The 16,728-nt window shown below is 44.8% G+C and overlaps 1 protein-coding gene across 4 annotated transcripts in view; it reads left to right on the top strand.

The window, feature by feature from the left end:
- Nucleotides 1-16,728, top strand: part of EFCAB7 (EF-hand calcium binding domain 7) — a 125,375-nt gene that overhangs the window by 35,985 nt on the left and 72,662 nt on the right. For 3 of the 4 annotated variants that reach the window (XM_089653383.1, XM_089653382.1, XM_089653385.1), the window contains one exon: nucleotides 15,399-15,610. In XM_089653383.1, coding sequence (XP_089509509.1) covers nucleotides 15,399-15,610 — 212 coding nt within the window. Of the gene's footprint in view, nucleotides 1-7,213; nucleotides 7,476-15,398; nucleotides 15,611-16,728 lie in introns of all 4 variants that reach the window. The other variant, XM_089653384.1, reaches the window with a different exon arrangement.

Raw genomic sequence — 16,728 nt, forward strand, 5'->3', positions numbered from 1 at the left:
TTGCGCACTCACCGGACGCACTATAAAAAAGCGCATATGTAGTATGACCCCTGGAAATCCCTCATCAAGCGGGGACGATAGATATCCATCCAGGAACAGATGATCTTGGTGTAATGGACTGCTTCCAGATCCAAAAATCCCCTTTAGACTGGGTGAATGATAAGTGAGGAACTCCCTCCGGTGGTCAAGATGAGTAATAGGATTTCCCAAAAGTAAGATGGCCGCTGGGCCTGCTCGTGGCTCCAGGCGGCTAAAATGTCACGCTCTGCTGGCTCCTCCTAAGGCCTTTCGTGCTCCAGCATGGGATGGGATGTGCTGGAGCACGAAACTGGATATCTATCGTCCCCGCTTGATGAGGGATTTCCAGGGGTCATACTACATATGCGCTTTTTTATAGCGCGTCCGGTGAGTGCGCAATTTTACCGTTGGATCCTGGTTTTTCTAAACTTCTATGCAAGATCCTGCGTTTATTTGCTTGGACATTATCATTTATCTGATGCATTGTTTTTTATCTCTGCTTAAATATCATATTGTGTTTTAGATTATCTGGGACATATATTCATAGCGCCACACTTCTTATATTTTTGTGTATTTTGAAGGTTTTGCTGTGATTACCTTGGGTGCATTGGCTGCTGTTTAGAGCGCTCACTTTTATATTTTTTCTTTTTTGGTTACAGAAACTTTATTGTTGATGCATCAAAACAGTAAGAATAAAATAGTGGGTATAATCCAGACAGCAGTATGACTAACCGTCAGGTATTTAAAGATGGCCGCCAGAGCTCCACGTTGCTCCGGCGGCGTGACGTCACGGCGTGATGTGGCTCCTCCTGACGCGTATCATGTCAAAACACGTCCTTAGACTGGCGACCCCCCCTCTGAGGACGTGTTTTGACACGATACGCGTCAGGAGGAGCCACATCACGCCTCAACAATAAAGTTTCTATATTTACCTACTACACTATGGGAGTGTCCCTGTTTCCACCCCTTGGAGGAGCACTTTAAATCCATAGACCCGCCATCCTTGGACAGGCTGATATTCCTCACGGATACTTGTTGATACTACCCCGGGAAGGAACAAGGATCCATAGTGTTTGGCACATTACCTGATGACCCATCCCATAGAGGGAAGATCTTTCAGCACCAGGTTCCAATAGATGACATCTGGATTAATTATATTAAAGTGCTATTACTATGCGCATCCGGTGAGTGCGCATTTCTTACACCACTATAGCACTACTTGCTGGACCAAGATGCACTAAAGTCACCATATTGGAACTTTTAAATTCATTGAGTTATTTCTAATCATTGGTTTAATATTAGTCACTTCTATTGGTATTTTATTGTCCCTTTGGACATCATATATATGTTCACCTTAGCGCTGCACGATTTTATGTTTGATAACTAAATGACAGCTTGCTAAAATGTTGTGTGCACAGTGGGAAATGTGTCTAGGAGAGATGCGTCTACTGTGCATGAGGCTTAAAAATATAGAAAATCACTTTTGAAATTACTTTAAAGTGATTGTAAAGGTTCGGGTTTTTTTTACCAACAAACGTCATAATTACTTGTACTGTGGAATGGTTTTGCACAGAGCAGCCCCAATCCTCATCTTCTCAGGCCCCTCGCTGGTGCTCTAGGCCCCTCCCCCCTTCTGAGGGCCCCCACAGCAAGCTGCTTGCTCTGGGGGCACTTGTACATGCTCGTTCTCGAGCCGCCTCTGTGTGTCAATGAGATAGTCCCTGCACTACAGGGGTTCTGCGTGACTCCTAAACATTGCATTCTTTTGTTTGTAGTTGAACACACACCTCAAGTGGTGTTCCTGACAAAACACCGCTGCTAGGAGGAAAGGCATCTAGGAGAGATAATCAAAGCATCCAGCATGTATGAGGCCTAAAAATATGGAAGATTACTTTTGAGAGGACTATAACCTGTTTCTGCCCACATAACCCATATCTACATAGTCAAAGAGGGTGTGCTTTGTTGCCCATACGCTGTACATATGTCCTCACTGTGCGCTCTCAGCACGATGACCGAGCTGTCAGAGACCAGCTCCCGGTCTATAGTAATGATTGGGAGGCAGTGGGACTCGTTACCGGCCATGTGTCACATCATTATGCAGAACTTCCCGCCCCCTGGGAGTAATAGCCCAGTTAAAGGGATGCTAGGGCTGGACTGGAAGGGGTTAACATGTTAAATCTTATACAAGATATAGGTGATTGGGTTTTGATCTACCTATTGGATCTACCCATTGGGCTTTTCAGATTCTTCCCCAGTAGAACCAGTTTTTTTTGTTCTTTTTTATTGTCCGTGGAAGTGCGAAAAAACGAAAAACCCGTAAGTGAACAAAAAATGTGCAAGTGCAAAACGCCAACACAAAAAAGTGCACTTAAGGGTGTGCTTTGTCCACCCCCCGAAGGCTAGGACCTCTACCCTGATCCCCCGGGACGCGAGGCTCCTTGCAGGGACTGAGGTTTCCACATGGTCTGCCTAGCCAAAAGGCCTGGCAGACCTCTTTCCTTATGGCTAGCCGAAGCCAGCCACCAAGTAGTAGGTTGGGGCATTCCCGAAGAGAGACCCCCCCCCCCCAAGAACAGGGGAAGAAGGAACCAAAAGGTCACACATCCTCCCCCTAGACTTCAGGGCAGGACCCACACCCTACCATCTGTGAGAAAAAAAACACACACATTATGCAGACCATAGACGGGTCAAAAACTGGCTGTTTAAAAAAAAATAAAACGAAAAATAGGTCATTCAATAGGCCGACGTTACCTCCATCGGTAAAAAAAAATCGGCTGATTTTCGTCCTGTCTACGGCCGGCATTTAATGACTTCTGTCCCTTGCAGAGAGCTCCACTATTATATTTGACATAAAAAAGTTTTGCGGTTGCAACAATGTATCCATTTGTATCCATTTCAGATACAGATGGTTTTATTCAGATACAAATAGATACATTGTTGCATCCGCAAGACTTTTTCATGTCAAATATAATAGCGGACTGGAATTCCTCTTTTTCTTCTTTTTTTTTTCCTTCTTCTTCTTTTCCTTCTTCTTCTTTTTCTTCTTCTTGCAGGTCACGGCTCATGCGCATATTTTTTATCGGTAAAACAATCGGCCGATTTGCCCATCAGTTTGTCCAACTTTACCGATAAAAAAAATGTACCAAAACCCCGAAAAACGGCCGACCAATTAACCCACTAACGGTGCGAAAATCGGCCTATGGCCTGCATAAGTGAAAGTGATACAAACGTGGGAGAAAAAGAAATTAAATAAATAAGTAAAAATAAAGAAAAGTGGCCGTGCAATTGTGCACTAGTTAGGCCCTGAGGCCCGTAGCATAAAAATTGCCCTGGACTTAGCCAAAAGGCCGAGCCCTAAAAGGCGCAGTGCAGAAAGAACCTGCAGAACCAATATCACACTGATTGGTTTTGTTTATTGCTGGATCTGGTCTGTAGCGGGATCGGCGATTATAAAAGATCCTAGTCAGGGACAATGCACCCCCTTATAGCTTGTAATGCGGTATACTGGAGGCAGCCAGCACCGCGAGAGTTAAACCGCCCCGTTCTGCCGTGTTGACGGGGAGATAAATCCTGATGACATGTTGGATTTTTTCAGTCGTGATATCCTAATTACGCCATGGCTAGTTTAACAGGCGGTCACATTCAGCAGATGTGCTTAGCCTAATGAAGGCTTTCAACATTATGGCAGAAGATTTTTTTTTTCTTCACTTTCCCCCTAGCAGCTAATGGCAGGTTCCTCATAATCCCGCTTCAAAAATAGTAGCGGCGAGAACAAATGTTATCTCCTTTCGGCTTGTTATGTCTTTCATCTCTCTCCATGAACCACTTAAGCAATTGACCAATTATTATTCTGCAAAGCGCCCGATGTCAAGGTCGCCTAGAACAGGCCGTTAGAATACCAAATATTTCCCATGGTTAAATGATGATTAAATCTTGATCATCTGCAGGGAAATGTATCTCTGGATCCTGGGTCATGGTGGTTAGGAGGACAGACGATCCAGGCCCAGTTCTCATGAGACAAAATGAAGGAATGATAATAACATCGCCAGTATATAATTGACATAGTATACCGTTACAGGATGAGGGTCACATTACTAAATACAATTCAGCACGCTGATTTAAAAAAAAAAAAAAAGGCTGTTGTGACAAGGAGGACATGCTGGGAGATGTAGTTTTGTAAAAAGGTGGAACTAGGAGAACCTAACTATTAAATCTGACCGCCATCTTTCTCTGTGGTCTTTCACAGTTGTAAGGTTTCCTCTCCTATACTGAAATGCTTGCTGTAACTGCATAGTGTGGTTTGTCTGAATGAAGCTTCAGCTTGAGCTGTTGATTAACCTCCCTAGCGGTCTGATTATGTCCATATTTCTGTGCTCAAAGCGGTACATTTTTTTCATGGAGATTTTTTATTGTAGGCCTGTAATTTTTAGGAATAACTCACTGAAATCTATCCAAACAAGAGTCTAGTAAACATTGTGTGTATGATAACATTTGAAACACGAAATCATAAATTATAATTTAACCTCCCTAGCGGTCTGATTATGTCCATATTTCTGTGCTCAAAGCGGTACATTTTTTTCATGGAGATATGTCGTTTTTTTATTGTAGGCCTGTAATTTTTAGGAATAACTCACTGAAATCTGTCCGAACAAGAGTCTAGTAAACATCCCGGGTATGTTAAAATTTGAAACACGAAATCATAAATTATAATTTAATAAATAATCATAAAAAATCATAATATAATAATAATAAATTTAATTCAATAATATAATCAAACCAAAAACACTGAAATGTGAAATATAGCGCCAAGTTCGCACATCACTGAGCAAAGTCGCAGAATCGTTTTCAGTGATGAGGAATTTCCCCCACGAATCATTATCACTCAATTCTGCAAGTGGTTCTGATTTACTATCGCTGTTCTCTAGTCGGTCTAAAACCACTTTTGACCTAAAGGGACGCTTTTTGGACGCCATGGACGTTTCTCAGTTTCCAGGCAGAAAGAACAGTAAAAATGCAGGCAGGGCGCCGGACAAAGCACTCGGGACAAAATGTATGTGAAATGGTTTGATACAGGAATGTTATACTATGTGATTTTAGTGTATTTAGTGAATGTCACTTTTAAAATTTTAAAATTTTCCACCAGTTCCGTCCCCCGTACGTCCCGACGCTCGCAGGAAACGGAACCCAGAAGACAGATGCCGGCATCGGCCGGAGGAGATTGCTGGGGACACTGCAGGGGGGACATCATGGGAGCGCAGGACAAGGTAAGTACAGAAGGGATCCCAGAGCAACGCTGCAGAGTATTTCCGAGTGTAGCTCGGGGTTACCGCTTGTGGTGCTGAAACTTTACCCCAAGCTACACTCGGGAATACCTCCAGGGAGGTTAAGGCCCCTTTCACATGAAGGGTCCAATCAGGTCTACCTGTTTTTCAGGTGGACCTAATCAGATGGTCTATTCACCCCTATGGACCGGTGGGTGTTAACAGATTTGTGTCCATTTTACACCTGCCTACCTAAAAAAAATGTAAGGGCATCCATCCCCCCTGTCTATGCAGATTGGTAGCAATTGGGTGTAAAGGAACAGCAGAGTCTGTATAATCCCAGCCGCCCATAGAACGGCCAGGAGTATATGTCCGCTCTGCATAAACTGAGCGGACATGAACCTATCATCCGCCCACTCTGCTCTGATCAGCAGGGGATCGGCGGACAGATCCCCTGCTGATTAAAATGAAGTTCGCAAGTAGAGTTAGGAACAAATTACTGACTCATTCATATATGTAAATTTTAGCTTGAGCTATTAAGGTCTGTAAAAAAAAGTTTTTATCAACAGGCTATGAGCAGCACAGTATCTTAGTGGTTAGCACTTCTGTCTAGGATCATTAGGACACTATCTGCATGGAATGTGCATGTTCTCCATATGTGCTTTTGGGTTTCTTTCGGGTACTCTGGTTTCCTGGCACACTCCAAAGACATGCTGGTAGGTTCATTGGCTCCTGTCTAAATTGGCTCTAGTATGTGTATGTATGAATGTAGGATAGAGATTTGTATGCTTCTTAATGTGTGAAATGGAGCTGAGAACTCCACCTCTGGCTTAATAAAACAAAAAATCTTTTTTTAACCTCCCTATCTGTATGATTATGTCAGTATTTCTGTGCTCAAAGCGGTAAATTTTTTTGCATGGAAATATGTCATTTTTTTTTGTAGGCCTGTAATTCTTAGGAATAACTCACTGAAATCTGTCTGAACAAGAGTCTAGTAAACATCCCGGGATGATAAAATTTGAAACACAAAATCATAAATTATAATATAATAAATAATCATAAAAAATAATATAATAATAAATGTAATTCAATAATGTAATCAAACCAAAAATACTGAAATTTGAAATAGAGCACCAAGTTCGCTCATCACTGAGGAAAGTCGCAAAATCATTTTCAGTGTCTGATGATGAATTTTCCCCACGAATCATCACTCAATTCTGCAAGTGGTTCTGATTTACTATCGCTGTTCTCTAGCCGGTCTAAAACCGCTTTTGACCTAAAGGGACGCTTTTTGGACGCCATGGACGTTTCTCAGTTTCCAGGCAGAAAGAACAGTAAAAATGCAGGCAGGGCGCCGGACAAAGCACTCGGGACAAAATGTATGTGAAATGGTTTGATACAGGAATGTTATACTATGTGATTTTAGTGTATTTAGTGAATGTCACTTTTTGACATTTTTGAATTTCCCGCCGTTTCATCCCCCGTACGTCCCGACGTCGCAGGGAACGGAACCCAGAAGACGGATGCCGGCATCGGCCGGAGGAGATTTCCAGGGACGCTGCAGGGGGGACATCGTGGGAGCGCAGGACAAGGTAAGTGAGACATGGATCACTGGAGAAGCGCTGCATGGTAATCCCGAGTGTAGCTCGGGGTTACCGCTTCTTGTACTGAAAGTTAACCCCGAGCTACACTCGGGAATACCGCCAGGGAGGTTACTATACACTCACAGTATACCTTGCTAGCACTAGGTTGGACCCCCTTTGCCTTCAGAACTGCCTTAATTCTTCATGGCATTGATTCAACAAGGTGTTGGAAACCCCTTGTCCATATTGACATGAGTTACTGTTGCCTTTCTATGATCATGAACCCATTCTCCTCTGACTTTGTCCTTGTCCACACAACTGCCACTCACTGGATATTTTCTTTTTTTCCAGACCATTCTCCGTAAACCCTAGAGATGGTTGTACATGAAAATCCCAATAGATGAGCAGTTTTTTAAATATTCAAACCAGCCCTTCTGGCACCAACAACCAAAGTCACTTAAATCCTCTTTCTTCTCCATTCTGATGCTCAGGTTCAGCAAGTCGTCTTCACCACGTCTAGATGCCTAAATTCAATGAGTTTCTGCCATGTGATTGGCTAATTAGCAATTTGTGTTACCAAGCAATTTAACAGGTGTACCAAATAAAGTGGCTGGTGAGTGTATATACATACCATACATAACTGCATGGTAATAAAAATGTACCGGGCTAGCTTCAATCAGGATTAATGGATCCTTCTTCTGACCCTTCACAGTTCAAAAATGTCAGGGTTGTCCCCTTTCCCCATCAATACTTGTTCTCACACTAGATTTGTCATAAAAAAGGTTCTAGGGTGAGCACAAATATTGACAGGGAAAGGGAGCAGCCCTTCCTTGTACCTCCACCACGGCATTCACCAGTTTAAGGTCATGGTTAATGCGGGTGACCTTCTCTTTTACATTACCAGTCCTTCTGCTTCCCTCCCTACCTACTTTGTTATTTGAGCTCTGCACTTATGGATCTGTATCCAGTTTCATTATTAATAAACAGGACTTTTATAGCACCAACAGTTTACACAGCGCTTTACAATGTAAAGGGAAACAGTACAGTTACAATACAAGAGGGTTAGGAGGGCCTTGCTCTTAGGAGCTTACAATATAATAGGTACAAAAGGTAATGATTGTGAGGGATTACGTGATGGAAGGATTAAAAGTTCATTTGTTAACTGGAGGTGGGATAGGCTTTCCTGAACAGATACGTTTTTAGGGATTGCCTAAAGGTGGCCAGAGTCAGAGATAGCCAGACACATCGAGGTAGAAAGTTCTAGAGCAGTGGTTCTCAACCTGTGGGTCGCGACCCCTTTGGGGGTCGAACGACCCTTTCACAGGGGTCCCCTAAGACCATCAGAAAACACATATTTCCGATGTGTAAAGAGCAGCTACTGTGTAGAAAGCAGCTACTGTGTTGAAAGCAGCTACTCTGTTAAAAGCAGCTACTGTGTTGAAAGCAGCAGTATTGGAGGTAAAACGACACTTCATGAATTATAATTACTGGATAAATAATTTTATGGTTGGGGGTCACCACAACATGAGGAACTGTATTAAAGGGTCACGGCATTAGGAAGGTTGAGAACCACTGTTCTAGAGGATGAGAGAGACTCTGAAGATGCCCTGGAGGCAAACATGGGAGGATGGAGAGAAGGGAGCTGGAGGTCTTGAGAGGAGCGGAGAGGACAGTTTGGGTGCTACATTGAGAAAAGATTGGTGATGCAGCTTGGGGTAGAGTTGTGGATGGCTTTGTACGCTGCTGTTAGTATTTTGAATTGTATTTGTTTGTGAATTGGAAGCTAGTGCAGGGATTGGCAGAGAGGGGTGGCGGACATTGAGCTGTTGGTAAGATGGATGAGTCTGGCAGTAGCACTGATGGGGGATAGTCTGTGTAGAGGTAGGCCTATGAGAAGGGAGTTGTAATAGTCAAGGTGAGAGACAACAAGGGAGTGAATGAGTCGCTTGGTATCACTGGTTTAAAAGGGGCGTATTTTAAGCCAACCATACATGGATTGAAATGGGGCTGGTTCTGCAGGGACTTTTGAGTCATGTATGGACACTGGTTTTACAAAAGTCCATCGAATGATCTGCAGTGCTGATCAGTGTATTCTGACGGTGGGAAAGTCTCCCTGCTGTCAGAATAGAATAGCTCAGTAGGAGGATTCCCCCTTCCACATCGAATGTATGGATAGGGGAATAAGGTCAGTTTTTTTCAGTCAACCCGCTGGTTGAACAAAATAAACGACTAATGTATGAGCTACCTTTAAGATTATGGTACGGAGGTGAAGTTTACACGATTTGAACAGTGATTGGATTTGGAGTTGAAAGGACAGGTCAGAGTCCAGGATTACACCTAGCACCGTGGCATGAGAATGAGGGACTGATAGTTGTACTATACTAAGGATGCACTGATATGTCGGCGGGCGAATTGTATAAACCGAAAATAGTGATATTGGCATTTTGCCAGGAAAAAAGATGCTGATAATGGCCGCCAAAAAAGGTAAGATTTTTACCAGCGATTTTACCACAGTTAGGGTGCAGTTTTTTATAGGTCATATGACAAAAAAAGCATCAAGAATGCAGCACATTTACGTTTTTGATGCGATTTTGCTGCATTTTCAATGCATTTCAGGCCTGGTTCACACCAAGGCAGTTTGCGTTTTGTTTATTTTGCAGTGCGTTTTCCCTTGCAGGGCTCCTTGGTCATCTTGTTATGTTTCTCTGTACTGTTCTAATTATGTTTGCTCATATTTTGCTCTTCTGTGGTGTAATGCCTAGTGCCGTACATGTGTTCTCTATCCTCATTCTATGACAATGTAACTTACTACGGGTATCATACAATTTATGATATTTATGCTCATCGTGGCGTTGGGAACACATCTCAGACCGTCCAGACTTGATCTCTCCTCCTCCATAGGATAGGCGCAGTTGTGCCTACTTTGTGATATTTCACACCACGTCCTGTATTGCAGGTGCTTTAGATAACTTGTGACATCTCCGACAAGTGTCCATTTCTCTCTAGCTCTTTTCCTCTGTTTTCACCCACATCTCTCTCTTCTTTTGTAGTTTGTTTTCCCCCCTTTCCCCCTTTATGCTTCTCCTCGTCTTCCTCCTTTGCTCCCCCTTTCCCCCTTTTTGCTTCTCCCCTCTTCTCTTCCTTTTATTTCCTCTGCTCTTTTCTCCCCTTATTTCATCTTTCCCCCCTTTTTTTAGCAGTTTTTCCTCTCACTCAGCCATGGGACACACTCTGGTTTCCCAGCCGAAGTTAAAATTTTGCTCCTACAATGTCAATGGCCTTAACATTGTCTCTAAGCAGGGTCATATTATTATTATTATACAGTATTTATAAAGCGCCAATAGTTCGCTCAGCGCTGTACATTACAAAGGGGGACAGAACAATACCAATACAATGCAAAACATGAGGGGATCGAGGGCCCTGCTCCTTGGAGCTTACAATCTAGGAGGGAGGGGATGGTGGCACAGGAGGAGATAGCTGTGAGGGATGGAGTGGTAGGAAGAGTGGAGGAGGTCCGCAAGTTAGCAGGGGGTGGGGTAGGCTTCCCTGAAGAGATGGGTTTTCAGGGTGCGCCTAAAGGAGAGGAGAGTAGGTGATAATCTGATGGGTTGGGGCAGGGAGTTCCAGAGGATGGGTGACGCCCTGGAGAAGTCCTGGAGGCGGGCATGGGAGGAGGAGACCAGGGAACTAGAGAGAAGGAGGTCTTGTGAGGAGCGGAGTGTGCGTGTTGGGCGGTACTTGGATATTAGGTCAGTGATGTAATTCGGGGCAGTATGGTGGACAGCTTTGTACGTCAGTGTTAGGATTTTGAATTTGATCCGTTGCGCAATCGGAAGTGGAGGGATTGGCAGAGGGGGGTGGCGGAAACGGAGCGGTTGGAAAGGTGAATGAGTCTGGCAGCCGTATTCAGGATGGACTGAAGCGGGGATAACCAGCGGCGAGGCAGGCCAGTGAGGAGGGAGTTGCAGTAATCGAGTCGTGATATGATGAGGGAGTGGATGAGCTGTTTAGTGGTTTCTGGGGTTAGGAACGTGCGGATTTTGGCGATGTTGCGGAGGTGGAGTCTGCACGAGCTTGTTAAAGATTGGACTTGGGGCTGGAAGGATAGGTTATATTATACAAATGCATAAACAACAGGTCCACGTGCTTCCCTTACAGTAGACACATTTCTGGACCAGATCCACCCCTTCCTGCTCCAGCAGGTACTTCAATAGATGGTTCCACAGTACTCACCCTGGCCAAAAGGCCAAGGGTGTCTCAGTTGCAATCCACCAAATGCTCCCCATCTAGCTCTTTGATCAACTATCTGACCCACAGGGGAGATATCTTTTTGTAAATTTTTTTCCGTGGGGTACTAAATACACGATTGCCAATTTTTATCTCCCTATTGTTGATCAAGTTCCAACTATGCTCAGTTTCTGAAGGCACTATCTGGATTCACGGAAGGGAAACTTCTTTTGGGAGGGGATTTCAATCTCACTCTAGACCCACACCTAGACTCCTCCATGTCGAGATCGTCTACCTCCTTTTCTAGACTGCTGGCTGTAAAACGAGCATTCTACGACATCGGTTTGGTCGACGTGTGGAGGGTCTTGCATCCTAAAACTCAAAACTACACCTATCTCTCACTGGTCCACCTATAGTATTGACTATTTCTTAGTGGATCACAGCTGTCTGGATTGGTCACCAGAATGCAACATAGATAACAGGGTGTGGTTTGACCACTCTCCAATCTTCCTAACTGTGTCACCACTGTCTACCCCGGTGAAAGAGTGGACCTGGCGATTAAATGACTTGCTTTGGCGAATGAAGATTGTGTGGCTCTCATTTCCGAGACCATCTTTAACTTTATGCTGGATCACACTACCTCTCTCCCCTTTTAGTGGGAGACTTTAAAATATGTTTTGCGCTGAACTGTCATGCAACTGGGCTCCCGTTCGAAGAGAGAACACTCTTCCTCTATCACAACCGCAGTGCAGAAACTCTCTGATTTATGGAGACGTCACACAAAAAATCTCCAACATTGGAAGCCCTCACGGAAGTGGCATTAGCCCGATCTCAACTCCGAGATCTGTATGAAGCCTCCACTCGTACTTTTGAAGATAAAATGGCACTACACCGCTATAAATTTAAAGATGAATGTAGACGATCCTTGACTCGCTTGGCCATCTCCCTTTTGGGAGTTGTAGTGTGCTCAAAATGAAATTTAGGATTTAGGATTCCCTAACATTTTTTCTGTTCCATTCCTTCAGACTTTATCAAGTTCCCCTGGCAGGGAAAGCCTGTGAGGATAGCCAGGGAGATCTTGCTGCCATCTAAACTTAGACAAGGAATGGGGTTTCTGAATCCTGCTCTGAATTACATCAGTGTTCACATGGCCAGAACCCTTGACCGGTACAGACATAAAGCCAAGAAGCTCAGGGTTTCTCTGGAACAGAAGGACTACTTCCTTTTGCCATTAGTGGAGGCTCCATGAGCTAATACAGAAGCACCCATTCATTGGCCTCACCCTGTGTTAAACTAGTAGGTTTTATGACACCCATAACGGGGCGTCCAGATTTTATGCCAAGCTTTACAAATAAAGTTTTCAGGCATTGCTTAGGCTCAAGCCAAGTTTCTGACCTTTAGATTTTGGAAGACGGTGACTGAGCTGCCTAACAACCCTCTAACTCCTTCACTGTTCACTGGGAGACAGCTACAGCTTTTTTACTTTTCACATTCACTGCCTAAACCACATTTGTATTGTTGGCCCACCTACCTCTTTGAGGAACTTGGCAAGGGCCACGGTACTATGTGAAACACTCCCTCTACTTCATATTAAAGTGGTTGTAAACTCTTCCATATGCCCAGTGAAGTGACTGGCATCAGGTGATACACAGAGATGAAACAAATCCTTCTATTCTTTACATCCATTCAAAGTGCAGAATTTATAAAGCTTGTCTGAACCATCAGAAAACGGAGCAGAGAGCTGAAATTGCACACTGCAGAGCTCTGAGAGCTGATTGGTGGGAAGAGACACCCCCCTTCACACAGCCCACAAGAACAGAGCTGAGGCTGTCAACCAGCTGGAGCTCCCACCCCACACTCTGTGTGCTCACTGCCCTCCACACCATGCTGCATCCAGACCACAAGACTACATGATCAACGCACATCTTATGTAGGTGAAAAAAACTGGTGCAGGTAGGAAGGTTTATAATGCCTTCAAAGTAGAGTTCTGGATGTAATATGACTTTGTATAATTCATTTGGGCTAAGCAAACTCAGTTCCTCTGATCCCAGGTAATCCTAGCCCCCCCCCCCCTTCCCCAGCCTGTGACTAGACAGTGAAAGCAGCACATTGATGAGCCAATCTCTCTGTCATCCTGCTTTCTCCTACTATCAGCATGCTTTTTGTCAGCACCTGCACTGATTACTTCCTTGTGCTGCTTTTTCCTGCACTCCCCAGTCCTGCTATACAGGGACTGCATGGGGCTGATACCAGGTCACATTCAGGTACTTAACACTAGCATTTAAAAAACAATACATTAAGTCCTCATGCCCACGGGACATTTTTACAGCGGCTGTTTTTGGCTTTTGACGTTTTTTTCTACAGCCAGTAAATTCCCCGGCATGTTATCCTATGTGTCCATCCCTGGCATGTTATCCTGTGTGTCCATCCCCGGCATGTTATCCTGTGTGTCCATCCCCGGCATGTTATCCTATGTGTCCATCCCCGGCATGTTATCCTATGTGTCCATCCCCGGCATGTTATCCTGTGTGTCCATCCCCAGCATGTTATCCTGTGTGTCCATCCCCGGCATGTTATCCTATGTGTCCATCCCCGGCATGTTATCCTGTGTGTCCATCCCCAGCATGTTATCCTGTGTGTCCATCCCTGGCATGTTATCCTATGTGTCCATCCCCGGCATGTTATCCTGTGTGTTTATCCCCGGCGTGTTATCCTGTGTGTCCATCCCCGGCATGTTATCCTATGTGTGTCCATCCCCGGCATGTTATCCTATGTGTCCATCCCCGGCATGTTATCCCATGTGTCCATCCCCGGCATGTTATCCCATGTGTCCATCCCCGGCATGTTATCCTACGTGTCCATCCCCGGCATGTTATCCTACGTGTCCATCCCCAGCATGTTATCCTACGTGTCCATCCCCAGCATGTTATCCTGTGTGTCCATCTCCAGCATGTTGTCCTACGTGTCCATCCCCGGCATGTTATCCTATGTGTCCATCCCCAGCATGTTATCCTGTGTGTCCATCTCCAGCATGTTATCCTATGTGTCCATCCCCGGCATGTTATCCTATGTGGCCATCCCCGGCATGTTATCCTATGTGGCCATCCCCGGCATGTTATCCTATGTGTGTCCATCCCCGGCATGTTATCCTATGTGTCCATCCCTGGCATGTTATCCTATGTGTCCATCCCCGGCATGTTATCCTGTGTGTCCATCCCCGGCATGTTATCCTATGTGTCCATCCCCAGCATGTTATCCTGTGTGTCCATCTCCAGCATGTTATCCTAGGTGTCCATCCCCGGCATGTTATCCTAGGTGTCCATCCCCGGCATGTTATCCTAGGTGTCCATCCCCGGCATGTTATCCTACGTGTCCATCCCCGGCATGTTATCCTACGCGTCCATCCCCGGCATGTTATCCTACGTGTCCATCCCCGGCATGTTATCCTACGTGTCCATCCCCGGCATGTTATCCTACGTGTCCATCCCCGGCATGTTATCCTACGTGTCCATCCCCGGCATGTTATCCTACGTGTCCATCCCCGGCATGTTATCCTAGGTGTCCATCCCCGGCATGTTATCCTAGGTGTCCATCCCCGGCATGTTATCCTAGGTGTCCATCCCCGGCATGTTATCCTAGGTGTCCATCCCCGGCATGTTATCCTACGCGTCCATCCCCGGCATGTTATCCTACGCGTCCATCCCCGGCATGTTATCCTACGTGTCCATCCCCGGCATGTTATCCTACGTGTCCATCCCCGGCATGTTATCCTACGTGTCCATCCCCGGCATGTTATCCTACGTGTCCATCCCCGGCATGTTATCCTACGTGTCCATCCCCGGCATGTTATCCTACGTGTCCATCCCCGGCATGTTATCCTACGTGTCCATCCCCAGCATGTTATCCTGCGTGTCCATGCACACATAGACTGTAGTCAACGTTTTTTGGCTGAAAAAAAAACCCCCAGAACTAGTGGGTTTCTAGAGGAGTTTTTTAGCTGCAAAAAAACCGCAGTAAATCGTGGCAAACCAGCGTTTTTGGACTTTTTTTGACAAAAAAAATTATATTTTTTGGTACAAAAAAAACGCAAAAAAATGCAGCCACTCAAGTTTTTAACGTGACTTTACACAGCTAACGTTACCAGTGTTCTCAACACGCCCCGTGTGCATGGAGCCTTGATGATTACAGAGCTGAATGAATTTGTGTCTGCCTAGAGTTCAGCTTTAAGTGATGTGTGATGTTGTACTCAACATGTTTCCTGCACCTTGCACACCTAAATATTTCCCCCTCTCTCTTGCTCTTTGTACAGTTCTCCAACAGGCCGGACGTAACCCATCAAAGGGGACTCTCAGCAAGTACTGGACTGCAAAGACCAAAGAATTAAATTTTGATGATTTTTGTGCCATCGTTAAAAGAGAGAAATCTGCCTCAAAGGCTGACCTGATGAAAGCCTTCCGAAAAATGGATCCTGGAAACAAAGGATATGTGTTACACGATGACCTGTATAAAATCCTCACCTCAGTATGTACTGTATTTCCTTCTAATGTTCCATTGTTAGAGCAGGGCTTTAGATCCTCAGATAAATGTATGTTTAAAAGTGGTTGTAAACCTTAGACATGAAATGCGTGAACAAAGCATATCCCTCTATAGTGTGTACTTTTTCCTGACACCAAGAGAAAAACAGTGACAGGGGAGGGACCTCCAACACACAGCCTGTGATTGACAGCCTCAGCTCTGTTCTGTGTGCTGTTTGAAGGAGGGTGTATCCCTTCCCTTCAAACAGCTGTCAGAGCTCTCCTTACTGAGCTCTGTAGAGTGTAACCTCAGCTTCCCACCCCCTGATTTCTGAAAGCTCAGACAACCTTTAAAAACTCTAAACTTTAAACTACTGAAGAGAAGACTGGAGATAGATAGGTACAACTTATGTAGGAGGATTTGTTTCACCTAAGACCAGTCACTTCGCTGGATACATGTTAAGGCCTGACACACGATAAGAAAATTGTACGAAAATTTTCATATGAGGACCGATCATCCGATAATCTTTTGAGAGCCGATCGTGACAATTCATGCAACAATATCCGAAAGGACAAGCGTGAAAATGTTTCTCATACGATACCATATCATACGATTTTCTTTTAATCAGTACAGTAGTCGTCTGAAAATACAATACAAATACAATACATGACATCGCTTTCGAAATTCTTTTCTGTTGTACGAGAATTTTCGTAAGTTTAGTACCATCTTCATTTTCAATATGTAGACTAGCATGCAAAAAAAACCTGATGATCATCCGTCTGATATTCGCATCGTGTATACGGGGCTTAAAGGTTTACAACCACTTTAAAGCGGAGTTCCAAAAGTTAAAAAAACTGTAGCTGCTGACTTTTAAAAAAAATCCACTCACCTGTCCCTCGGTCCCGGATATAGTGAATGCAGGGTCCGGGGAGACCAGATATAGTGAATGCAGGGTCTGGGGAGAGCGGATATAGTGAATGCAGGGTCCGGGGATACCAGATATAGTGAATGCGGGGTCTGGGGAGACCAGATATAGTGAATGCGGGGTCTGGGGAGAGCGGATATAGTGAATGCAGGGTCCGGGGAGACCAGATATAGTGAATGCGGGGTCTGGGGAGACCAGA

This window comes from Staurois parvus, unplaced genomic scaffold (assembly GCF_062004578.1).
Source record: "Staurois parvus isolate SC_StPar_1 unplaced genomic scaffold, SC_StPar_1.0 ptg000709l, whole genome shotgun sequence".
In the NCBI taxonomy this organism is placed as follows: domain Eukaryota; kingdom Metazoa; phylum Chordata; class Amphibia; order Anura; family Ranidae; genus Staurois; species Staurois parvus.